A 26,848-nucleotide genomic window follows, 5' to 3' on the forward strand; every position below is an offset into this window, starting at 1 on the left:
GCTCTTTAATGGGAGTCGATTCAGAAGAGCCGATTCTTTGAGAAGAGCCGGAATTCCCATCACTACCATGTAGTATGTGAGCCATACTCTACCCAGTCTATTCTATTGAGCTGAACTCCTCATCAGATAGAAATCTTTGCAAGATGCTGTATACATTCAACAGATCAGTATCTGCAAAAGATCTGTTCCTGCAAAATGCATTCATAGTCTATGACAGAGGTAACCACACTTTTTTGGCTTGTGAGCTACTTTAAAAAATTAGCAAGTCAAAATGATTAACCGATGTACAATTTTAGGAGCACACTTGTATATACAGAATGGAAAATGTAGTGGGGTCGGGATCTACCATGAAGTCCTTTGCGATCTACCTAATGGGCACACCTGGTCTATGATATCTGCAGATCCTCATACACACTCTTTGTTTAACAGACATTCATCTGCAGATCAGATCCACCAGGATGGTTCTTCAGATCTGCAGATGATTGTCTAGTGGAGTCTGGTTCATTGGCCTCCACCTGCCTGCAGTGGTTGGTTGCCCCATTGCAACCCCCCTTTGTATAAGATTTCTTATTTCACCTATTGAGTGTAACGAACTGCACCATTTGGGCTCCCTTAGACTGATTTTTTTTTTATTTAAGTTGCCAGCAGTGGCCAAGCGACATATTCACAGGAACTTAAATCTGTGGCACAGGGACGGACAAGATAAAGGCCCCCTGTACACTGCAAATCAGATTCTGATTTTCCCTGGATGCTATCAAAAGAAGAAAAACAGCATGCAGTGCCAATGAAAAATGGCAGAGTATTTTTAGGGTTTAAGAAAACTTCTAATAAATGACTGGAGTTTGCCTGGTAAAGCATATAGCAAATACTGTACTGTTCTAATTGCATTAACCAAAGTTCAATGTTGAATAGCAGAGTTCTCTCCTCTACTTCCAGGGACACCAGTCATTCAACTCTACTACCGGCAGCAGCAATAAACACACAAGGACTCAAATTAGGAGTTAAACTCTTTATTCCATTCAGAGGCATCTGGCAAGTGGAGCTGCTTGGGGGCACATTACAGATGAAAAATGATCCATGTTTGCAGATATTAAACTCATTTACAGTATTACTTTCTACTGTATCTATTGCCAAAATACTCCAAGTTACCAAGTCTCAATTGAAAATAACATGATTACCACACTAACAGTCTAGAAATTTAAAGAGATATGACAGTATTTAAATCAGCAGATGTAAATGCAGCACCTATCTGTAAAGTAAAATAAAAGATCATGGAAATCATCAAGTTATGTCTGCTTCAATATGTTAAGAAAAAAAATGTAAGTTGGGTCTATACTGAGGCCTCAACAGAAGTTCATAGGCTATTATAAATGTCTTTTTTCCATAGTTTTTTTTTTAAATCAATGTAAGAAAAAATCCTAAACACTAAATGAAGTCACTCTTGTCAAGAAAAGAAAAAAAATTCAGGTTTCTCTTAAACTACAACATAGGTTCTCGGTTTCTTTATTTTTATTATATTTCCCATTCATGTTGTTTAACCAAATTAGTTAAAAAGTAGAGAGAGAAAGAATAAGAAAAAAAAAACACTTCAGACCATTTTCAAATAAGAAAAGAAAGATCTAATCTGTACAACAATGATCTTTGGGAAATTATCTATTCTATGCAGAAATGCCTCTATTTCAATATGACTCTAAGAGGTAGATCAACAAAATGATGAAACAAATGCTTTTTTTTTTAATTTATTTTTTTTTGCTAGTTGTGCCCCTCAAATCAGTGCAGCATGGTGATTGTGATCATCTCATGCACAAAAACATCACAAAAAAATAAAGGTTCAGAGGTAAATCGCATGGCTCTGTTACGACCACACATACACGCGCACACACACAGCAGTCTTTATGCACCATGTGTTGCCACAATTTTATAAAACTGAGGTAGACTGAAGTTTATTGTAGAAACTTGAATGTGTAAATATTACCACAATCATTCAAATTACATTCTGAAAATTGGAAAAAAAAAAATCATATCAATTTGGTAGCTCTCCTTTTCATCCCCACCTTTTGACTTTGTTTCTCTCCTCTTACAACCCTTGGGTTATCAGAAGAGACGACGGAACGCACCCATCTGGCCCTCCCTGACAGTCGAAGGGTTTGAGGGAACCGGTCACTGGACAAAATACCTGTGTGATAAGGCTCCAAATGAAGCAGTAGTTCAAACTGTGTACTGCCTGCAGGCCCTGATGCAGTGTAGCTGGACCTATTCGAGGCACTGCGTGGAAGTGGACACAGCACTCAAGTCTGGGAAAAGCTACTTCTTTTTAAGGATCAAACAGGTGTTTTGCTTTGTGACAGTCTCTTTAATGGTTAATTGCCAAAAAATAAAAAAAATAAAAATTAGAAGTGTGCATAAACCCTGCTGTAGCAATTTCAAACCAGAATAGACGGTTGTATTCAGCTTTAAACCTTCCGAGTGGCTTTGTGTGGCCCTTCAATATATCTTTAAATTCTTTTTTTGTATTTTTACATTATCTTTTTTTTTTTTTTTTACTGCGGCTGGATATGTAAACTTAAGCCTGTCGTTATCTTTCGTGTGACCAAACATACGCTTGATCCATCCCCTATTCCCTCTCCCCAGTCGTGGTAACTGAACATAATGTATGGGATCTGATGGGAAGCAACAGCTGATGGACATGAAAAAAAAAAAAAAAAACGAACCACGAAAAAAAGGAAATATATATATTTATATATTTTATATATACTTATGCTCCCATAGATCACGTGTGACTTTTGTTTACCAAACTGACGATGAAGCTTGCTCTTTGAACAGAATGGCAAAGTTCAAACGGGCTGCAAATGTTTGAATGTAGCATCATTTAGGTAGTGATGGTCAAAGGCACAAAGGGTTCATTGCATTCAACCAAGCAGCACAAAGAAGAAAAAATACCCCCCCAAAAATAAAAAAATAAAACATAAAAAGGGGAAACGTCTAGCATTCTAAAATATATATTCCCCAAACCCAGGTGGCCGATTTCCATCACTTCCTTGTGTTGTGTTCCCAGAAAAAGTACCGTCAAACTTTTTTTCATCTCATTGTAAAAGAAAATAAAACGGCATTGCTGCTATTATCAGTATGGTGGCGTCTTTCAGTATCTATTTTTGAACATTCACTGAATTTTGTAGCAAAATGATGGTGTGGAAGGGCCTCAGGGAAAACCAAGGCAACTCCCCATCTTTTACTCCCATCAGCCACCAGCTAGCTAGATGCCATCTCCAAGCAAATATAATTTTTTTAAGCACCTCTAGCTGGTAGCTGATCTTTTATTTTTTTATTAAAAAAATAAAATGCTCAAGAACTATTAGCTTTATAAAGTATACAAAATACCAAAAAAAATTTAAAATAAAAATAAAAAAGCAAAAAAAAGGAACAATTTCTCATTGAGGTACTAAATGCCTGAGGTAGTTTAGTAAAATGCATATTCATCTTTTTATGCCCTGGCCAACACCTTTCTACACTTCCCTTAGGTTATTCATGGCAGTGTTAAGTAAAAATGCAACCAAATTAAAAAATGCCACTTGTTCAACACTGGGACTAACACTTAATCTTCTCAATTCCCTTCAACGCTAACCCAGCCAATAATCCCACCCTCATCTAATAGAATTTCTTTTTAATACAATTGGACGTATAAAGAGCAATGCCTTTTCTTCTTTTTTTTTTTTGAACCAGAGAACTCATAAGAGAAAGCTTCATTAAACAAGGTTCTAAAATTGTTGGGGGAATAAGAACAATAAAAAAAAGACTAACAAGGTTTATGTTAACTTGTGAGAATAGATCAAAAGGGAAGTGAAGGGGTCCTTAATTTTTTTTTTCTCTTTTCTTTTTCCATTTTTTTTTTTCGCTTTTTTGTTTTTAAAGCTGGGTTTCAAAAGTTTGAGAGCCTAAATACATTCTCAGAGACAGTTTTAATATTGCCTGGTCCTCAAACAGGTGACACTCTAGATGGCATTTTACAACCAATTAGCACTGGCAGGTGTTGGATGCCTGTGGATTATGCAGTCTGTCTTTGGTCTGGCATCTGTCTCTGTGAAGGGCCGTTCTCATGAACCTTTATTTTCGTCTCGGTTGGGGCTGTCCACTTTGCGCCGTCTTCTGCTGTTGCTGCTGCTGTCGTCTAACCTGAGCCAGTATTTCCTGAATTTTCCTCTGCGCAAGCTAAAATGTAAAACATGCACATATTTAAATACCTTTTCATTGAAGTTTTAAATGGGATTTACAACTATGGAATAGCCATCCACCCCAGATTTTAGTTATGTGGACTATAAGCAGTCACAGCAAAATACAATAAAGTATTGACTAAGGGCTCGTTTGTGCTGATTCGCACATGTAATGCAAGTGGATGGGCCTGTTTCCACTGTAGAGTTGTTGAGGTGCGGTTTTTTTCAGCGGTGGAAAAAACGCACAAAAGAGCCGCAGAATTCGCCTGCGAGTGGAATGCATGCGAATCGCTGTTAATGTTTTTAATAGGGAAATCGCCTGCAGCTTTGGTATACGAATTTCCATGTGAATTCGCATGGAAATCAATGGAAATGCACACCGGCACTGCCATGGTTAAATTCGCATACAGCGTCATTCATGCGAATTTTCACGAAAATTCGCATACACCAGCATGCAAAATTCGCATCTGCATGCGAATTTTTACCGCGGCGATTCGCACCGCACAAGTGGAAACTGGCCCTTACTGTATATTCTTGTCTAGAGTCGAAAAATTTTGTCAGACTTGCCAAGTAATGAATCCATATGTGTTAGATTAACATGTGAGGACAAAAGGAAGTAAGGAAAGGAGGGGACTAAGGCCCGGTTCACATTAGCGGTCGCCGTCCGGAATCGCTGTGCCGGAGCCGGACCGCATACAGAACGGACGGAACGGACGCACGGCATAGCAATAAAAGCCTATGCGTCCGTTCACATGCGTCCGTTTCGTCCAGATCCGGACTCCGGCATAAAACCCAACATGCGCTATTTTTTGGTCCGGCTCCTCCGGCAGCCGTATCCGGAGCGGAGCCGGACTGCACCATCCGGCCAATACAAACCAATGAGAACCGGAGAGCGCACAACACACTGGCTAAAAATCCGGATGTTCTACCCCACTTCCTATGCGTATTGTAGCGGCGATTTTGGATGGGGACACATGGGCAAGCATTTTGGAGTGGAACAGCAGTGACTTTAAACGTGCTGGAGATGTTGGCAGTATGTCGGAGGTGGAGGTGAGTGCTAAACAGCGGAGGGCCTGATTCCACAGGTCCACCTTCTGCTGACCTCCCAGACCCCAACATTTTTATTCGGTTTCTACTATCTTTTGCCAAACGGATCCGGATCGCATCCTGATGAACACCTGATGCAACCTGACCGGATCAGAACCGTACGGTTCCGATCCGGATCCGGTCAGGTCATCCGGACCGTTTGGCAGAGAACCGCAAGTGTGAACCGGCCCTAAGGGTTACAGGTCAATAAGGACCTCTACAAAACATTTAAAACAACCAGCACCACGGAATATGTCGGCGCTTTATAAATTATTAATAATAGCAACATAGGAGAAAAGTAATTTTATAGTGCATTTCAATCTGGGAGAAACTTATTACTGACACTTACAGCAGGGAGTGAAAATTGAACAGGTTTTGGACCAGCCCATTGCCTCATGGGCAATTCTCATTTATTGGTTGCTTTAGAAAAGCATTCCCTTAAACTCCCTGGCGGAATGATTCGTTCCAGATGTTAGGGTCTAGAAGCCGTGCAATTTTCTCATGTGCTTTTAGACCCTAAAAGCTAGGAAAGAAAATCATAACCCTAGAGCACGAACACTGCAAATGCAGCACTGGAGACTTGGGCGCACCTGGCGCCACCATAGACCCTAATAGAAATAACGACTATAGCAGCGCACAGTCAGTAACTTCGGCGCTGTCAGAAGATGAAGCTAAAGTTACTTTTAAAACACTAATTCAGCGACCAGCAATAGCTGAAAGCCAAATTACATCATTGCCTACTATTCACGTGGACCCGCTGCTGAGAACTTGTGCAGCAGCAGGATAAGCAATATACCGGCTGTATCCTGCGCCCAAGTCTCGCGGCGGCAAACTCTCTCGGACGTCTAGAGCATACATGTCAAACTCCAGCCCGCGGGCTAAATCTGACCCTCAGAGCCATTAAATTTGGCCCGTAAGGGGTAACCCCACTTTGCATTGTTTGACCCACTCTAGACCACCAGGGAAGCTGCATTGGAGGTGAATTCCTAGAACACAAGTGAAGCCATATGGGGGAGGTAAGGGGAAAGCACTGAACATTAGGGAACTGTATCGGGGAGGGTGGGGGACTCTAGACACCAGGGAACTGTATAGGGGTTGGAAGGGGGCCATTAGACACCAGGGAACTTAATAAGGGAGGAAGGTGGACACTAGAGATTGAGGTTGGCCCGCGACTAGGTCCCAGTGTACAATTATGGCCCACTTTGTATTCGAGTTTGACACCCCAGCCCTAGAGAGATCTGCAGCAGCCCCTGCACATTACCCACCTCCTCGTGATCCAGGGCTGCAATTTTCTCCCATCCTCCAGGTTGCACTCTACTCCCTATGGTAAGATCGCCGTCTGTAGTCATGTGACATATGGGGATCTCAACTGAGGGATCAAGTGTCTCAGAGGACCGCAAGAAGGGCAGTGAGTGTCCATATAATGAGGAAGGGGAGTTACTAACGCCGATCCACTGTGCTGCTCCTCCTGGAAGCTCCCTAAACCAGGCTCGGGATTACCTCTCCTAGCATTTTTTTTCTCACCCAGAGCTTGGGTCGGGATTACTACCAAGGAGGGTACAAGGATCTAAAGATGCCAGCCTGCCTACTTTTTTGCACACCATTCTGGCAGGTGAACTGCGCAACTGCCATTCAGTAAGTGCTTTTGAAAGTGGAAAAAACTTGGAATATCCCATGAGGAATGGAACTAATGCAAAATCTGGATTTTTACAGTTTAAGAGTTTTACAACTTATTTCAAGTGGCAGAAACATCAGAAACAAGTATTTTACAGTGCATTTTACTCTGGGACAACAAATGTACATTTCATAACTATGCATGCACATATTTTAAATATTAAATATAAAGTCTTAACCCCCCTGGTGGTAATCCCGAGCTGAGCTCAGGCTGAGATTTAAATACTTCGAGCTCAGCTCGGGTCTACCTTATTGCTCTATCTGGCCCAAAACCGGCGCTCGCTGCCTTTTCCTGGGTCCCGCGCACGATCGGTACTGCCAGTGGGAGCCAAGCTTGTCCCCCACGGCCGCCAGGATCCTCATTCCTCCATTCTTCTTCCGGCGGCCAATCAGGACAGCCAAGCGGCGGTGCAGCGTGACGTTATCAGGGTGGGGGAATTAAAGTGGACCCGGACTTTGCGCGCGCGTGTAGATAGAGAGTTTACCCTATCTAATTCCTCCTCAAGTCTTTACTTACTGTTAGAGCCGGTTTACACTGGTTTTAAAAACGTATCCGTGGGATACGTTTTTAAAAATGCAGGAAGCGGACCCGGTGTTAAAAATAGGACCAGCTTCCACTTGTGCAGCAACACGGATCACACACAGGTCCGTGTTGCACGGAAAGAAAAATGAGAGTCCGGACTTGACGGGAAAACGTGTCCAATGCAAGCCTATGAACGGACACTGTCCGCTCTCACTTAGCTGGTCGCCCCATCCGCGTCACCCGTTTTCTTCGCATCCACGCTGCCGTGACGTCATACGCACGCGTCCTGCGGTCTATCGCCGCCCGCTCGGTCCTTCTAAACAGTCCGGAGGACGACAGGAAGCACAGGGATTCTCCATTGAGCTGCAGCAGACCAATGGGAATCCTCAGCAACAGAGAGCATTCTCAGTGGTTCATGTTGAACCAATGAAAATTCTCCCTGTCGCTAGGCAGAATTGGCCTGTTGCAGCCTATGGAGAGCCATGCTTCTGCTGGCCTCTAGGCTGTGGAAGGAACCAATCGGCGGCACAAGCGGCGAGACAAGCAGTGACCCGTACATACCGATGCGATCCACGTGTGCGTGGACCGGAACGTGCCTGCCATCCAGATCAGTGTCAAATGGATCAGTTTTTCATATAAACAGATCCGTTTGACACAGATCCAATCTGGAACGGCAGTAGTGTGGACCAAGCCTTCCCGATGCCTGGATTTTGCCTCCTCTTTACCTGCCTTATTTGTAAAGTTTCACAATTTAAGTTTATTCATAAATTTAATTAATTCAAAATTTTTGTCTTCCAGTATTTATATGCAGAATGTTTACCAGGCTATTCTGATATATTTTGGTAAGTTATGACTTAAAAATTCGAGGCCTAAAATTATTATTTTTTTAAAATGTATGCTTTTGACTCCTAATTCCAGAGAGAAATGCACCTCCAGGGAAGTTCAAGAGGCAGATGCCTAATCTGGTTGGTGAGTGATGGGAGAAACATTATAGGGACTATTTACAGTTAGGAGAAAGATGGGGAAGAAAAACTACCTAGGCGCTGACATCACACTGTGGGAGGGGTTTCATCACAATATCAGCCATACAGACCCCCCACCCCCAACTATTTGAGAGAAGGTGAAGATTTCTCGTGGGAAAAGGGGCATCAGATACTGATTGGGATGCAGTTCAATCCTGGGTTACAGTTCTTCTTTAACACTGGAAAAGCGTGAGCAATTTGGGCTGCTTATCTAACTTGCATACCTGGCTTGCATAAAAGTGACCTGTTATTTTAACAACCACTTGATCATTCTCATCCGGTGTCTGATCACGAGGTACCACAACTTCTGCGCTTGTTAGATTCTGAAGCTCATTGACCTGCAAGGAGATTAAAGAAAAAAATAAACGTATTACAAGCCTGGAGAAAGCGCTACAAACACCTCAGAAAACAACCATATAAATAGGTGTCTGACAACAATAGCTGTATATATTTTCTAGAATCGTGATGAGGCCTCATAGAAACAGGCAATTCAGTGGTCAACCTTTCAGGCTTTCCTTATGGCTGGATGGGAGAGCCAGATCAACGTACAACTGGGTGGGATGGCTCTTCTGTCCAAGCTCTTTTCCTGAGCAAGTCCCTGTACATTTCACCTAGTGCTGGTTAATCATTTGTACATGTACATGGCATCAGGTGTACAGACATATACTTTTGGGTGGGTTGTTTCCAACCTGCCTGCAGAAGAATGCACTTTCAATTATCAGACAATACAACCATTTTGTTTGATTAAAAGGGATAATCCGCTCTAATGCTAGGTACACACCATACAATTTTGAGTTAGATAGATGGTTCGATAGATAATTTCTGTCATGTCCGATATTATTTTCGATTTTTTGTGGTCGATTTCTCATAGAAGTGAATGGAAATAGATAAGAAAAGATAAAAATTCGAGAGGGAAATCGACTGGAAAATTGAATTTAAAATCGATCGAACGGAAAATCAACCGAAAAACACATTGTGTGTACCTAGCATTAACCACTTGAGGACCTAGGGCTTTCTACCCCTTAAAGTGGATCCGAGACCAAGTTAGGATGTCCGCATTTTTGTGCTGGTGGACATATTTTGGGGGCATTAAACCCTTTCAATAGCTTTGTTTTGAATATATTTCACAATAAAAACCTTATAAAAATATTAAGCCACGCCCCCCAGCGCATCTAACGCCGCGGCGTTCAGTTCTGGAATGCAAAGGGTCATGGGATCTAATTATAGGCAGGAGGAGGCAGAGGCGGTGATTCAAGTCTGGAGATGCTGAACTCTCGCGATACTAGCGTGAGCAGCACAGTCAGTGGTGATTCTAGGAGGAGTGACACCCGGACACAGAGTGTAGCGAGGATGCAGGGAGGGGGGTCCGACCTCACTCCTCCATCACTCACCACGGACCCCCCTCGTGTCAGAGCGCAGCGTGTAGTCTCCATCAGCTTTGCTCCCATCCCTCCCTCACCATGGCCCCCCTCTTCTGCCTGTGTGTGTATCAGAGCACAGCGTGTCTCTTACCAGTGCTGCTCCTGGACGTTCCCTGGATGTGTTGAATCCGTGCAGGCAGCTGGCAGCTCTCTGCATGTCTGTGTAAACGCGACATGCAGAGAATAGGAAGTGGTGAGAGCTGCTGGCTGGACGGTGTACCATAATTTCTGCCTGCACGGCTTCAACACAGGGAACGTCCAGGAGCAGCGCTGATAAGAGACGCTGCGCTCTGATGCACACAGGCAGAGGAGGGGGGCCATGGTGAGGGAGGGATAGGGAAGAATTTGTATAGCAGCCACACTGCCTGGAGCTGGAGGATCGGATGTCAGGTGGTACTTTAGCTGCAGCCCCCGACTATCCCTCCAGCTTTTATTGCTCCCCCATCCAGAATTCTCACAACCCCCTCCCCACCCTGAATGACCCTTTCCTCACCATGCTGCAGCCTGTCACCACTTTTCCACTCTCTCCCATCACCTTCAGAATGTTGCTAGAATTTCTCATCTACTCTCCCCTCCTCTACTATCACCTCACTCTGCCACCCTTTCCTTGCCTGCTGACCCCCTCTCTGCCACCTGTCACCTTTCTGCCATCCTCCCCTCCCTTTGTGGGGCCCTCTCTGCCACTTTCCCCCTCCTGTCACCCCTATACCCCCCTCCTCTCCTGTCTCTTCTTTGCCATTCTCCCCAGCTCACACTGAGCATGCACGGGATTTCAGAGGCAAGGGGAGGAGAGGGGTGGGGCGTTATCACAGGTTGAGGTGTGGAGATGCATAGCTAATTACCTGTGTAATGATTACAAGCCTAACATGGCAGCCCTCATTGTGTCACAGGAAGAAATGTTCATATATTGTTTAAGCTGTATGCAGCTAGATTTACTGTGTAAACCATCTAAATTTTAGATAAGATACAAAGACAAGTTACTTGTTATAGTTAGTTTTTCACCTCGGATCCGCTTTAAGGACCGGCCACTTTTTCCATTCAGACCACTGCAGCTTTCACGGTTTATTGCTCGCTCATACAACCTACCACCTAAATGAATTTTGGCTCCTTTTCTTGTCACTAATAAAGCTTTCTTTTGGTGCTATTTGATTGCTCCTGCGATTTTTACTTTTTATTATATTCATCAAAAAAGACATGAATTTTGGCAAAAAAATGATTTTTTTAACTTTCTGTGCTGACATTTTTCAAATAAAGTAAAATTTCTGTATACATGCAGCGCGAAAAATGTGGACAAACATGTTTTTGATAAAAAAAAAAAACCCATTCAGTGTATATTTATTGGTTTGGGTAAAAGTTATAGCATTTACAAACTATGGTGCAAAAAGTGAATTTTCCCATTTTCAAGCATCTCTGACTTTTCTGACCCCTGTCATGTTTCATGAGGGGCTAGAATTCCAGGACAGTATAAATACCCCCCAAATGACCCCATTTTGGAAAGAAGACATCCCAAAGTATTCACTGAGAGGCATAGTGAGTTCATAGAAGATATTTTTTGTCACAAGTAAGCGGAAAATGACACTTTGTGAGAAAAAAAAAAAAAAAAAAAAAGTTTCCATTTCTTCTAACTTGCGACAAAAAAAAATAAAATCTGCCACGGACTCACCATGCCCCTCTCTGAATACCTTGAAGGGTCTACTTTCCAAAATGGGGTCATTTGTGGGGTGTGTTTACTGTCCTGACATTTTGGGGGGTGCTAAATTGTAAGCACCCCTGTAAAGCCTAAAGGTGCTCATTGGACTTTGGACCCCTTAGCGCAGTTAGGCTGCAAAAAAGTGCCACACATGTGGTATTGCCGTACTCAGGAGAAGTAGTATAATGTGTTTTGGGGTGTATTTTTACACATACCCATGCTGGGTGGGAGAAATACCTCTGTAAATGACAATCTTGATTTTTTTACACACAATTGTCCATTTACAGAGATCTTTCTCCAACTCAGCATGGGTATGTGTAAAAATACACCACAAAACACATTATACTACTTCTCCTGAGTACGGCGATACCACATGTGTGGCACTTTTTTGCACCCTAACTGCGCTAAAGGGCCCAAAGTCCAATGAGTACCTTTAGGATTTCACAGGTCATTTTGAGAAATTTCGTTTCAAGACTACTCCTCACGGTTTAGGGCCCCTAAAATGCCAGGGCAGTATAGGAACCCCACAAGTGACCCCATTTTAGAAAGAAGACACCCCAAGGTATTCCGTTAGGAGTATGGTGAGTTCATAGAAGATTTTATTTTTTGTCAAAAGTTAGCGGAAAATGACACTTTGTGAAAAAACACAATTAAAATCAATTTCCGCTAACTTGTGACAAAAAATAAAATCTTTATGAACTCGCCATACTACTAACGGAATACCTTGGGGTGTCTTCTTTCTAAAATGGGGTCATTTGTGGGGTTCCTATACTGCCCTGGCATTTTAGGGGCCCTAAACCGTGAGGAGTAGTCTTGAAACGAAATTTCTCAAAATGACCTGTGAAATCCTAAAGGTACTCATTGGACTTTGGGCCCTTTAGCGCAGTTAGGGTGCAAAAAAGTGCCACACATGTGGTATCGCCATACTCGGGAGAAGTAGTACAATGTGTTTTGGGGTGTATTTTTACACATACCCATGCTGGGTGGGAGAAATACCTCTGTAAATGGACAATTGTGTGTAAAAAAATCAAAAGATTGTCATTTACAGAGGTATTTCTCCCACCCAGCATGGGTATGTGTAAAAATACACTCCAAAACACATTATACTACTTCTCCAGAGTACGGCGATACCACATGTGTGGCACTTTTTTGCACCCTAACTGCACTAAGGGGCCCAAAGTCCAATGAGTACCTTTAGTATTTCACAGGTCATTTTTGTTTCAAGACTACTCCTCGAGGTTTAGGGCCCCTAAAATGCCAGGGCAGTATAGGAACCCCACTAATGACCCCATTTTAGAAAGAAGACACCCCAAGGTATTCCGTTAGTAGTATGGTGAGTTCATAGAAGTTTTTATTTTTTTGTCACAAGTTAGCGGAAATTGATTTTAATAGTTTTTTTTCACAAAGTGTCATTTTCCGCTAACTTGTGACAAAAAATAAAATCTTCTATGAACTCACCATACTCCGTACGGAATACCTTTGGGTGTCTTCTTTCTAGAATGGGGTCATTTGTGGGGTTCCTATACTGCCCTGGCATTTTAGGGGCCCTAAACCGTGAGGAGTAGTCTTGAAACCAAATGTCGCAAAATGACCTGTGAAATCCTAAAGGTACTCATTGGACTTTGGGCCCCTTAGCGTACTTAGGGTGTAAAAAAGTGCCACACATGTGGTACCGCCGTACTCAGGAGAAGTAGTATAATGCGTTTTGGGGTGTATTTTTACACATACCCATGCTAAGTGGGAGAAATATCTCTGTAAATGACAATGGTTTGATTTTTTTACACACAATTGTCCATTTACATAGAAATTTCTCCCACCCAGCATGGGTATGTGTAAAAATACACCCCAAAACACATTATACTACTTTTCCTGAGTACGGCGGTACCACATGTGTGACACTTTTTTGCAGCCTAGGTGCGCTAAGGGGCCCAACGTCCTATTCACAGATCATTTTGAAGCATTTGTTTTCTAGACTACTCCTCGCGATTTAGGGCCCCTAAAATGCCAGGGCAGTATAGGAACCCCACAAGTGACCCCATTTTAGAAAAAGACACCCCAAGGTATTCTGTTAGGTGTATGACGAGTTCATAGAAGATTTTATTTTTTGTCAAAAGTTAGCGGAAATTAATTTTTTATTGTTTTTTTTTCACAAACTTTTGACAAAAAATAAAATCTTCTATGAACTCGTCATACACCTAACAGAATACCTTGGGGTGTCTTTTTCTAAAATGGGGTCACTTGTGGGGTTCCTATACCGCCCTGGCATTTTACAGGCCCAAAACCGTGAGTAGTCTGGAAACCAAATGCCTCAAAATGACTGTTCAGGGGTATAAGCATCTGCAAATTTTGATGACAGGTGCTCTATGAGGGGGCGAATTTTGTGGAACCGGTCATAAGCAGGGTGGCCTTTTAGATGACAGGTTGTATTGGGCCTGATCTGATGGATAGGAGTGCTAGGGGGGTGACAGGAGGTGATTGATGGGTGTCTCAGGGGGTGGTTAGAGGGGAAAATAGATGCAATCAATGCACTGGGGAGGTGATCGGAAGGGGGTCTGAGGGGGATCTGAGGGTTTGGCCGAGTGATCAGGAGCCCACACAGGGAAAATTGGGGCCTGATCTGATGGGTAGGTGTGCTAGGGGGTGACAGGAGGTGATTGATGGGTGTCTCAAGGTGTGATTAGAGGGGGGAATAGATGCAAGCAATGCACTGGCGAGGTGATCAGGGCTGGGGTCTGAGGGCATTCTGAGGGTGTGGGCGGGTGATTGAGTGCCCTAGGGGCAGATAGGGGTCTAATCTGATAGGTAGCAGTGACAGGGGGTGATTGATGGGTAATTAGTGGGTGTTTAGGGTAGAGAATAGATGGAAACACTGCGCTTGGGTGGTGATCTGATGTCGGATCTGCGGGCGATCTATTGGTGTGGGTGGGTGATCAGTTTGCCCGCAAGGGGCAGGTTAGGGGCTGATTGATGGGTGGCAGTGACAGCGGGTGATTGATGGGTGGCAGTGACAGGGGGTGATTGATGGGTGATCGGTGATTGGCAGGTGATTGACAGGTGATCAGTGGGTTATTACAGGGAAGGACAGATGTAAATATTGCACTGGCGAATTGATAAGGGGGGGGTCTGAGGGCAATCTGAGCGTGTAGGTGGGTGAATGGGTGCGCGCAAGGGGCAGATTAGGGTCTGATCTGATGGGTAACAGTGACAGGTGGTGATAGGGGGTGATTGATGGGTAATTAGTGGGTGTTTAGGGTAGAGAATAGATGTAAACGCTGCGCTTGGGTGGTGATCTGATGTCGGATCTGCGGGCGATCTATTGGTGTGGGTGGGTGATCAGATTGCCCGCAAGGGGCAGGTTAGGGGCCGATTGATGGGTGGCAGTGACAGGGGGTGATTGACGGGTGATTGACAGGTGATCAGGGGGATAGATGTATACAGTAAACAGGGGGGGGGGGGTGGTCTGGGGAGAATCTGAGGGGTGGGGGGTGATCAGGAGGGGGCAGGGGGGGGGATAAAAAAAAAAATAGCGTTGACAGATAGTGACAGGGAGTGATTGATGGGTGATTAGGGGGGTGATTGGGTGCAAACAGGGGTCTGGGGGGTGGGCAGGGGGGGGTCTGATGGGTGCTGTGGGCGATCTGGGGCAGGGGGGGAGAAATCAGTGTGCTTGGGTGCAGACTAGGGTGGCTGCAGCCTGCCCTGGTGGTCCCTCGGACACTGGGACCACCAGGGCAGGAGGCAGCCTGTACAATACACTTTGTAAACATTACAAAGTGTATTATACACTTTGTATGCGGCGATCGCGGGGTTAACATCCCGCCGGCGCTTCCGTATAGCCGGCGGGATGTTGCGGCGGGCGAGCGGTGACAGGCGCCGGCGGAGGATCGCGTCACGGATGACGCGATCGCTCCGCCCATGCCCTTAGAAGGACCGCCGCCTCTGTGGGTGAGCCGGTCCTTCAGGGCTCCACTTCCCGGCCGCCGCTGTGCGTTAGGCGGTCGGGAAGTGGTTAAAGTGAACTCGAGGTAAAAACAAAAACTGATGAGATAAGCAGTTGGAACTGTCCTCCTCCTAAAAATTACTTTTTCGATATCCCATGGTTTTATTTTATACGGTATTTAAATATTTGTAAAGATTGAATGTTTTATTGTCTCTTCTCAAAGGCAGACTATTAAGAGTCCCAGAGCTAATATATCAGAAGTATTGATTTCTTTATCTCACCCCCTGCCCTCAGAAGTTGTATTCTGCCAGGAAATATTGTATGGCTTTAATTTGCTTATCAGTAAGGTTTACAATATTCCTGACAAGTACAACTGTCATGCCTGGAAATGAACTCTTTCAGGCAGAAATTTTGTACTGTAAATACACAGGTTTATCTCATGTCACCTCAGGTACACTTTAAACACTAGGCCTAAAGGTGTGTACACATGCTGTAGCTGAGGAAGCAGTTTGGGGCTGCTTCGGGTCAAGAATCCTGGATCTTTAAACAACCCCCCTCCCCCCCCAGCAATTGCACCACCATGTGCAGAACCCTCGTTTCTCTTCCCTTCCCCAAACGGTACACTTTGCAGGACTTTACCAAACTGAATTTGAATTAGAACCTAGGAGGGGGGGGGGGGGGGGTTGGGGGGGAAGCCTCTGGATCCTCAAGAGGATTCCCCCGTCGTCCTCAACCAGACCAATCCAACAATGGGACCCTCGAAGTGCTGCTGCACTGTGCCCTGTACAGCGACACAGACCCACTCTGGCTCAGGCAGAAAAAAGCAGCGCCCGGTTGGGTCCGTGCTACTGCGCAGATGGCTCACGCATGGGCAATATCATGGATCCAACTGGGCTTGGCTTTTCCCGCTGGAGCCCAAAGTGTATGCGTGATCTGTTGACATGTGGCTTTTCGGGGTTGGAATAGGCCAGTGGAAGTGACTCCAGGATACAGAGGCTTCCCCCTCCCAAGGCGAGTAACGCCTAAGGACACTTTTTCTCCTACAGGTAGATTTTAAAGACGAACACATAAGGAATCCTTATGTGTGCAACACATAAGGAATCCTACTTTCATCATATTCTGATCAATGAAGACTGAGCGATTTTGATTACATTGAACTAAGAGCTTTCTTACAAGCTGTACATTTACATCCTTACGGAGGAGTGTGTCAAAGTCCTGTGGCGCTGCCTTCTAACTAGCTAACAACCTGGCATTTAACAATGATGAAAAATTCACAATGCAATCAATTCCCCCATTTAACCTCCCTGGCGGTTAATTTTTTTTCTCAACTCGGCAAAAAAACTTTTTTTTTTAATTATTTTTTTTTAGTTTCATGTAAAGCTACCTGAGTGGTAGCTACATTAAACACCACTATAGGGGGCGCATGTGGCCCTCTAGTGCGATCGTCGCCGGCATCAATAGCAAACAGGGGAGCGCGTATATAACGCGTTCCCCTGTTTGGCTTCTCCTGTCGCCATGGCGACGATCGGCATGACGTCATGGACGTCAGCCGACGTCCTGACGTCAGGCGCACTCGATCCAGCCCATAGCGCTGCCCGGAACTCATTGGTCCGGGCAGCGCAGGGCTCTGGCCGGGGGGGCCCTCTTCTGCCGCTGCGTGCAGGCGATCGCCGCAAAGCGGCGGCGATCAAGCTGTGCGCGCAGCCAGCAAAGTGCTGGCTGCGCGCACAGCACTTTACATGGTCAAAATCGCCCCACCAGGGGCTGAGATATCTCCCTGCGCGGCATAGCCCGAGGTCAGCTTGGGCTTACCGCCAGGGAGGTTAAAATGCTTTCCAGTGACAAATTGCGTTTTACTTGTGCCACAAATTTCATCAGTCTAACCCAGGCATGGGCAAACTTGGCCCTCCAGCTGTTACGAAACTACAAGTCCCACAATGCATTTGCCTTTATGAGTCATGACTGTGGATGTCAGACTCCTGCAATGCATTGTGGGACTTGTAGTTCCTTAACAGCTGGAGGGCCAAGTTTGCCCATGCCTGGTCTAACTCCTCCAAGAGCACCTAAAGCCCTCCCCCTTCTGCTCCATTTCTGCCAAATGTTATACGTACGGTTTTGCCTCCTTTGCCGATAACACGGCCAGCAGCATAAGATGGCACTTTAATATGAGCCTCAAGTTTCACTTCCTCCTTCGGTCCAAAGAAGTTTTCTTCCTTAAGTTTGCCATAAATTCTTCCTTGAGCCTGTGGGCGAAGAAACAAGGTATGGTGAGCGTTCTATGATAGCACAACAGGCTGTAACATTTTAAAAAGGCTGGCATTCTATGTATTTGATAATTATCAAAATCAGATGAAAATTGGTGCCACCAAGAGCATGCCCAATTGACGATTTAACCAATTTCAGGCAGAAATTGGTCACACGTATTGATCGGCCGTGCTGCAAGGTGTCAGGCATTCGCGGTCGATCAGGAGAGCGGCGGTAATGGAAAGCAATATTGGGATATGCGACAAAACCACCGCTGTCCCCCTCCCCTCGTGCTGCCACCCCTATACTCCACCTGTCTGTGTCCACCGTTGGCTCCATCCATACACGTGCCTCATGTGGTTGCCAGGGTACTACACACACACATACACACAGTACTCCGGCACCCACGTGGGGGCATGTATGGACGTAGATTGGACATACAGTGGCAGACACCGACAGGTAAACTATAATGCACAAGGGGGGGGGCACATTTGACATTAGGAGGACAGCGGCGAGGTGGCACATATGTCGTTACAAGGGTGATCCTGGTCGATTTCAGTATGATATACACCTTCAGTGTTCTCCCTATAATTTTTACCAGACGGGTGGCATGAAAAGGTACAAACAAGCAGCAACAATCCACAAGGACTCGACCCTCCAAGGACTCTGGAGGGTCGAGTCCTTGTGGATTGTTGCTGCTTGTTTGGACTTTATGGTGAGGTGCGATGGGCCTCTGACCGCATTGGACTCCCCGTGTGACACAAAGATTCCTCTGTGGCCTGCAGGTACACTTTGTTCTTGGCATGAAAAGGTAGCCGGATGGGGTGCGAGGGAGGAATGCAGGGCTGAAGCAACTTTAATTACAGAATAGGAGGTGCTTGAGCCAATGACAGCCAGGTGCTCACCAAGGTTGGCCAGATGCAGCACCAGGCTAAGAGAGCCTGAGTAGAATGACCTTAGCTCACAGAGCTTCTGCAGACATTCTTCACTTAGGGGATGTACAAGTGCCCCAGAGCCTGAAGGGGGCCCCCAAGGTGTCTCCCCATAAACATCTTTGGCAGAGTAGTATCTCCCTCCTGTCCCGGTGGGTGCAGGTGACCGAGGAGCATGCCCACTGGGACAGGTGAGTTGCTCCTCTGTTGAAGACATTACAGGGGTCCTAGGGAGCACAGTTAATTTGGGGGTTGAGCAGGAAGGGGGCACTGCCAGCTCAGGGGCCCTGTGGGGAAATATGGCTGCAAGATGAGGCCCCTAATGCTGCTTTATGCTTTGGGAAAGGTGGTGGTGGTGGGGGGGGTCTGTCAGGGAGGCCCCTGCAATAAATTTTCCCTGGGGGCCCCACTGTATTTAGAACCGGCCCTGTATACAAGAAGCACACTTGACTACTTTAAACTGTATTCAAAGTGTCATATCTTCAGTGTTGTCTCATGAAAAAATATAAAAATGCTTTGCAAAAATATGAGGTGTACTCACTTTTGTGACACTGTATTAAGATTAGCTCGGTCCACACTTGAGGTGGCGCTCATAAGGCCAGTCAGAGGACAGTGCAGTATCCGCTCTGAATGTCCATTGTGGTCCGTTTTGAGTTCAGACCAGATACGTTTCCATCATAGGCTACTATGGAAAACGCATCAGATTGTCCAGAAGAATCCCGCAGGTTGGGACTTTGGGAGTTGCTACAAAATGACGTGTGGGCAGATCCCACTTACATGGGATTCGTCAACATGTCACTTTGTCTATCCATAAAATGTGTGAACCAAGCCCAATTTATCTGCACAACATAACTATAGGTTCAGCTCCTCCACAAATTAAAAGCATTTAAATCGGGTTCCATTGTACAGCATACAAAGTTCCCTTTTATTTAAAGTGAACCCGAGGTGAACGTTTTATGGAGGCTGCCACATTTCTTTTTAAAGGGGAACTGAAGAGAGGTATATGGAGGCGGCCATGTCTATTTCCTTTTAAGCAATACCAGTTGCCTGGCAGCCCTGCTGATCCTCTGCCTCTAACACTATTAGCCATAGCCCCTGAACAAGCATGCAACAGATCAGGAGTTCCTGACTTTAAAGTCAGATCTGATAAGACTAGCTGCATGCTTGTTTCTGGTGTTATTCAGATACTACTGCAGAGAAATAGACCAGCAGGACTGCCAGGCAACTGGTATTGATTAAAAAGAAATAAATATGGTAGTCTCCGTATACCTCTTACTTCAGTTCCCCTTTAAGCAATACCAGTTGCCTGGCTGCCCTGCTGATCCTCTGCCTATAATGCCAGGTACACACAATACAATTTTCTGACAGATTTACTGTCAAATCGACTATTTCCAACAGGTTCAATCGATATTCTGATCGATTTCCCATTCATTTACATGGAAAATCAAACATAAAATTGATCAGATCTGTTGGAAATAGTCGATCTGACAGTAAACCTGTCAGAAAATTGGATAGTGTGTACATTTATAGCATTATACTTTCAGCCATAGACCCTGAACAAGCATGCAGCAGAGCAGGTGTTTGACAATATTGTCAGAACTGACCAGATTAGCTGCATGCTTGTTTCTGGTGTTAGACACTACTGCAGCCAAATAGATCAGCAGGGCTGCCAGGCAACTGGTATTGCTTAAAAGGAAACAAATATGGCAGCTTCCATAGCACTCTCACCTCGGGTTCACTTTAAAAAGCTATAAATCAGAATCAATTTTATTTTGCCAAGTTTGCACCTACAAGGAATTTCTCTTGGCAGTTGCTTAAAGTGAACCTCCAGACTAAAAATCGACTCAGCAGCACTGGAAAGGCGTGGTGTTTCTTTAAAGCAGTAGGATCAGCCATACTATTCCACGGAAAAAAACACATATATAAGTAGATAAATACTTGATCTACTTACATAACACATGTATTATACTGTCCACGTTTTGATTTCAGTGACTGTTATATAGTAAATTACGAGAATTCTGTTCCTGGTGTGGGCCATGTCTTTTGCCCACAGTTTAGGCTAACTCGTGATGTCATTTCTGCCCTTTACTTTTTTTCTTGTCTCCTCCAATCACTGAGTCACCTCAGCCTTGCTTGTAAACACAAGTGAGTAGGGGATTAGGTTTCAGATAAGCAGCAGACAGGAAAATAAAGGGAAGAGGAGGAATATATTATAGATAAAAAGAACCCCCAGCATGCAATTCTTTGGCACCGACTACTAAAGAGCCAGTGCTCCTAAGGTATATGATAACTGCAAATCATAACAGCAGAAAACGTTTTGAAAGTTTTGAATGCAGGATTAGCATCTTTATCACTTAATACACTCAGACCAGTTGCTGTTGAAATTTGATTTTTATGGTGACGATACCGCTTTAACTGTTTCACAGCATCAGAACTTTTTTTTTCTCTTACACAAGCCTCATTTTTAGCTGCACAGAAAAAAACTGCCTGGGCATTTTTCCCCTAATGCTGTGCAAAGCATGATGGGATTTCTGATGTTGTTCTCGTTCTGCTGTTTTGGTGCATTTTTTTTTTTTTTTTTTTTTTTTTTACATTTTGAATTTGACATTTGAAGCCTAGCAAGTGCAGCTGGGAGGGGTGATCAGGACACAGGACAGTTGGAACTGTGTCTCCTGCTCCCTGTCACCTCCTTTCAACCAAAAAGATGGCTGCCTCCATGACAAAGATGGCAGCCCCCATGAATCACAAACATTTCCCTGTTCTTTTAAAATGGGGTGGGTAAGAGATTATATTACCTATCTATTCTAATTAACATAACTAATGTAACTTAATGACAGTATGTTTGTTTAGGCTGAAGTTCCCCTTTAACAAACACAAACAATACAAGGACAGACAGTGTGTATGTTACAACTCAAGGACATTTATGCAAGTATAGTGGCAGTAAGCAATGTGAGAATTGTTCGTTTACAGTTCTGTGCTGATTACTATCTAGTCCTAGCAGCTCTAACGCGGTTCAGCATTAAGTATGGCTACCGCTTGAGGAAAAAAGCTGTTCCGGTGTCTGGAGGTTTTGGTAGCGATTGACCGGAATCTTACTCCTGAAGGCATGCGCTGGAAGATGGAGTGAGCTGGGTGAGAGGGGTCAGAGGCAATTTTGGTTGCTCTCTTTCTGCACCTGCTAGTGTAAAGATCCTGCAGGGAAGGTAAGCTACAGCCAATTATCCTTTCCGCTGATCGGATGATGCGCTGCAGCCTCACCTTTTCTAACGCTGAGCAGGAGCCGAACCATACAGTCATAGATGATGTTATGGTGGATTCAATGATTGCAGTGTAGAACTGCACCATTTAAATTTTGAGGTAGGCCAAACTTTTTCAGCTGCTGTAGATGGTACATCCTCTGTTGCGCTCTCTTGACAATAGTGGCCGTATTGTTATCCCATTTTAGGTTGTGTGAGATCGTGGACCCAAGAAACTTGAATGACTCTACCTGGGTTATGGTGGATCCATTTATGGTTAAGGGGAGGTGCTGGGGGGGGGGGGGGGGGGGGGGAGATCTCCTAAAGTCTATTGTCTCCATGGTTTTGAGAGCATTTAGTTCCAAGTTGTTGCTGCTGCACCAACTTGGAGTTGGAGTTTAAACCATTTAAAGCGGATATCCAACCTATAACACAAATTCACAGGATCCTAGTCTCTACTGGGGCTCTGTGTCCGCCCACTTCTGGCACATAGCCCTGCCCCTGCTGAAAAAGTAATGGTGTTCTCTCTGCTCAAGAAAACCTAATGGTCTTTTCAGCAGGGGGCGGGCTACATGACAGAAACAGGCAGACAGAGAGCCTTGGGAAAGACTAGCAACAAGAAGACCCAGGAGGTAAATAAACTGTACAGGAGATGAGGATCCTGTGAATGTGTTATAGGCTGGATACGCGCTTTAAAGAGGAACCATTGCGAAAATTTAAAAATTTAAAACACATACAAATAAGACGTACATTTCCCCCAGAGTAGAATGACCCATAAATTACTTTTCTCCTATGTTGTTGTCACTTACAGTAGATAGTAGAAATCTGACATTACCGACAGATTTTGGGCTAGTCCATCTCTCTATAGGGGATTATCAGCATGGCCTTTATTCTTTATAAAGACACTTCCTGAAAATGATTAATACAAAGATGCTGGCCAACCTCCCCGCACACTATTTTGACAGTTGGACAGGGTAACTGCCATTCCCTAAGTGCTTTTAAAAATAAAGAAAATCCTGAGAACCCCCATATAAGAAGATGGGCTAGTCCAAAACCTGCCGGTAATGTCAAATTTCTGCTACTTACTGTAAGGGACATCAACATAGGAGAAAAGTGTGAGAAAACGCGGAAAAGCCGCCGCAAGGGCTCAGAGTGAGGCGGCTGTTCCTGCGTGTAACATGGCGGCACAACGCGAAGAAACCGCCGCATGGGCAGAGCGGTGGAGTCCGCGTTGGATGCAGTGGATTGCACGCATAGCAAAGCAGCTGACATTGCGTCTGGACGCGGGGAAACCGCCGCTTGCTTAGAGAGCGGGGCGGCGGTCCCCGCGCCTGAATCAGTGGTTACATTACAAGACATGTCTGGTGTGGCTGGGACTGCTAGTCCACACAGGTTCAGAAGGACGCGCGCGCTGAGAAGCAGAGCTTATAGGACAGCCAGAAAAGGGACCAGGCGGGTCAGCTGACATTTTCACCCCCTGTCATTGGTCCAGCACTTAGGGGAGGCGCTGGAGAGCGCTTTGCTATATATACTGGGTGCTGGTCATTCTCTGGTTGTCTGCCGTTGCGATCACAACGTGGTAGCACTCAGACCTTGTCTGTATCTGTGTTCTAGCATAGTTTCCAAAGGTGTTGATGATCAAGGAACTCACACCTTAGCATTAGGAATATTGAACTGTATTATTTGTTATGACCTTCTGCCTGTCTGACTATTCCTCTGAACTCTGATTCTGTACCTTGTTACTTCTGTTACCCTGTTGCCAAACTCTGCTCGTTCCTGGACTCTGTATTTGCCTCCTGATTCTGTACTGTGCTATTCTGATACTCCGTTGCCAAACCCTGTCTGTTTATTGGATTCCGTATCTGCCTCCTGAATCTGTACCGTATCTGTGTGTTAACGACCTGGCTTGCCGACCTCGAGAACTGGCCTTACTGTTAGAGGCAGTTCCCAGACCTGTTAGTGACACCCTCCCTCTCGGGTGTCACTCACGCTCTGTCCTTCCTACCCTCAGCCTAGCCCCTCCACCCTGGAGAGTCTAGGCCATAGGAAGGAACATACTTCTGGAGAAGTACTCAAAGTATACTGTTGCATCTAACACTCACTTGTTCTATCTGGTGTCCAGAGGTTAGTAGATATATCTGATTATCGGTGATACTGCAGATCACCAATAATCGGGTATATTCTGTATTCGTGGTGAGACTGCAGTTCACCGGTAATCAGATCCTCTCTGTGTTACACCGATCATTACAAAAAGTAATTTATGGCTCATTTTACTCTAGGAGAAATGTACTTATTTGGGTGTTTTAAATTTAAATATTTTTGCGACCATTACTCTAAGTACATTGGAAAGGATGTTTACCTAAGAGACAGCTTCAACATAAATGCACACTAGATTATTGGTACCTACTTCCAACTCATCTACACCTGCAGGAAGCAAACATCGTGTGATCTAAAAAGTGAAAAATTTAGCTAGTGCCATTGATGCCTTTGGCCACTAGATGACACTGTTGAGTAAGAAATGAAGTGTAGATTTTGATGCAGCAACTAAGCAACTAGCTCCTGCTTGCTAAGCTCTGTACCTGTGGGTGTGGATAAGGGTGGACGATACTGGAAGACCAGTGTGGCTACTAAATAAATGTGTGTGCTACTGCAAACCAAATTGTAAGAGAAAAACTGTATTAGAGATCAATTAGGAAGGTCTACAAGTTATCACTTCTACATTACTAGGAAGTCCTCAATGTCACTCCAGTTTAACATTCCAACTTCAAGATCATCTTTCCTGGTTGAAAGTGTACCTGAGACAGAGGTGGTGGGGAAATTCATACATACCTAAGGGGTTCCTCCAGACCTTTGGCTCTCTTGCCAGGCAGCCTCAATCTGCTGCTAGGGTCTTTGGAAGTTTCTCCAGTAGGCGCATGTTCAGCTCCTGGCGATGGGGGTGCACCTGGCCAAGCTGCACATGCGCAGTATGCACCCCACGGGAGAAACTTCAGAGGACCGTAGTGGCAGATCGAGGCGGCCCAGGAGGTCTAAAGGGGGCTGGAGGAAGCTTTAGGCATGTATGAATTTTTACCTCCACTGCCGTCTCAGGTTCCCTTTAAATCTGGGCCAGAGCATTATCTGGAGTCAGTAAACCCCCCCCCCCCCACACCCCCAAGGACATTCTATGTTTCTGCGCCTGCAGCATCTTCCAGTGATTGGTGGGAAGACCAAGTATGTTTGTAACAGAGAGGGAAAGACTACTGCACTTACTTTGAACTGAGCTTCTGGTGGTCCAGTGATGATCACCATCCTCAGCTTGGCATCTGGTCCCTCAGCAGGAGCAATCTAAGGTACAAAAAAAATACACACACTTGTAACTTTCTCTTCTGACACGAAGGACAAAGAGGAAGAAAATACAAAATAAATTACCTTTATAGAAGCTCCTGCGAAACGTGAGAGTTGTTTTATGTGTTGTCCTTGCTTGCCAATAATGGCTCCCACAGCCAATGCTGGAATGAACAGATGGACCGTTTCTGACTCTGGTTGCTGCTGCAGAGACCCAAAAATATTTTCAAATGAACAAATGTATACAGACAAGTTCTAGAGATGTGTCTTCTGAGTCAAATGTACGATGCACAAGAAAGCCTCACTGTGGTGGGGAGGAAATTAAAGCCAAACTAAAACCTATTTAAGCAACTTCAACCAGCAATTAAGTCTGATATTCTTATTTTTTTATTATTAGTTAGTATTTATATAGCGCCGACATATTACGCAGCGCTGTACAGTGTATATATATATATATATATCTTGTCACTAACTGTCCCTCAAAGGAGCTCACAATCTAATCCCTACCATTGCCATATGTCTATATTATGTAGTGTAAGTACTGTAGTCTAGGGCCAATTTTAGAGGGAGCCAATTAACTTATCTGTATGTTTTTGGAATGTGGGAGGAAACCCACGCAGACACGGAGAGAACATACAAACTCTTTGCAGATAGTGCCCTGGCTGGGATTCGAACCAGGGACCCAGCGCTGCAAGGCGAGAGAGCTAACCACTACGCCACCGTGCTGCCCTGTGAATATAACAGTTTACAGAAGCCAAGCAGTAGACAGAATACATTTTTCATAGGAGAAACCTGCTTGGAACTGCAATGCAGCTTGTGCCCTGTCTATTTAGCTGCTGGGTATGTGAAACGTCATGTGACTCTGAAAGGCAGACAGAGGCCAGACTACATTTCCCCTGCAGGACAGAAGAAAATGTGGTAGCCACATATGATGACAGGCAGTGAAAAGTGTAATACATTGAAGTAGTTTGCACACTTGTTTCTTTAGCTGCCCATCTCACCTATATTCAGTTTTAAGCACAAGGGATGTGTGGGAACTTTCTTACATCACTACACTGGTACAACCTACCCTTGACTTCAAAAAGTTAGGACTTGCAGTCCTACTTTCTCTGAACAGGAACCCGCCCAGTGCAGAGGCACAGTACGTGTACGGGTAGGTGCACAGATAAAACAGATTTATAGTCTGAAAATGTAATTCAAAAATACTTACAATTTATACTATGGCCTCAATTCACTAAGCTTTATCAAACACTATCATTTTGAACTCACTAAGGTGCTATAGCTTTATTGAACATTTTATCGATAAAACATTAAATAAATCTATAACACCTTAGTGAATTAAAAATTAGATTTTACTCATGAGGTAAATTATCAAACATTCGATAAAGTGTTCGATAAACCTTAGTGAATTGAGGCCTATATGTCTGTCTTATTAGAAATTCACAACTATCATGTTGGGTTTAGTCAAGGTGGCCACATACAATAAAAATGTTTATATTTCCCTCAAATTCAAGAAGTATAATTAATTTTTCTGATTATTTAAAA

At 44.6% G+C, this 26,848-nt stretch overlaps 1 protein-coding gene across 6 annotated transcripts in view; it reads right to left on the reverse strand.

The window, feature by feature from the left end:
* Nucleotides 1-994: 994 nt before the first annotated feature.
* The window catches only part of IGF2BP3 (insulin like growth factor 2 mRNA binding protein 3), a 194,502-nt gene continuing 168,648 nt past the window's right edge, over nucleotides 995-26,848 (reverse strand). For all 6 annotated transcript variants that reach the window (XM_068236009.1, XM_068236007.1, XM_068236010.1 and 3 more), the window contains 5 exons: nucleotides 25,388-25,507; nucleotides 25,229-25,303; nucleotides 17,676-17,807; nucleotides 8,738-8,851; nucleotides 995-4,206 (listed from right to left, as the gene is read on the reverse strand). In XM_068236009.1, the coding sequence (XP_068092110.1) occupies nucleotides 4,102-4,206; nucleotides 8,738-8,851; nucleotides 17,676-17,807; nucleotides 25,229-25,303; nucleotides 25,388-25,507 (546 nt within the window). In that variant the 3' untranslated portion in view covers nucleotides 995-4,101. The remainder of the gene's footprint in view (nucleotides 4,207-8,737; nucleotides 8,852-17,675; nucleotides 17,808-25,228; nucleotides 25,304-25,387; nucleotides 25,508-26,848) is intronic.

The sequence above is a fragment of the Hyperolius riggenbachi genome, chromosome 5, assembly GCF_040937935.1.
Source record: "Hyperolius riggenbachi isolate aHypRig1 chromosome 5, aHypRig1.pri, whole genome shotgun sequence".
NCBI classification, from domain to species: domain Eukaryota; kingdom Metazoa; phylum Chordata; class Amphibia; order Anura; family Hyperoliidae; genus Hyperolius; species Hyperolius riggenbachi.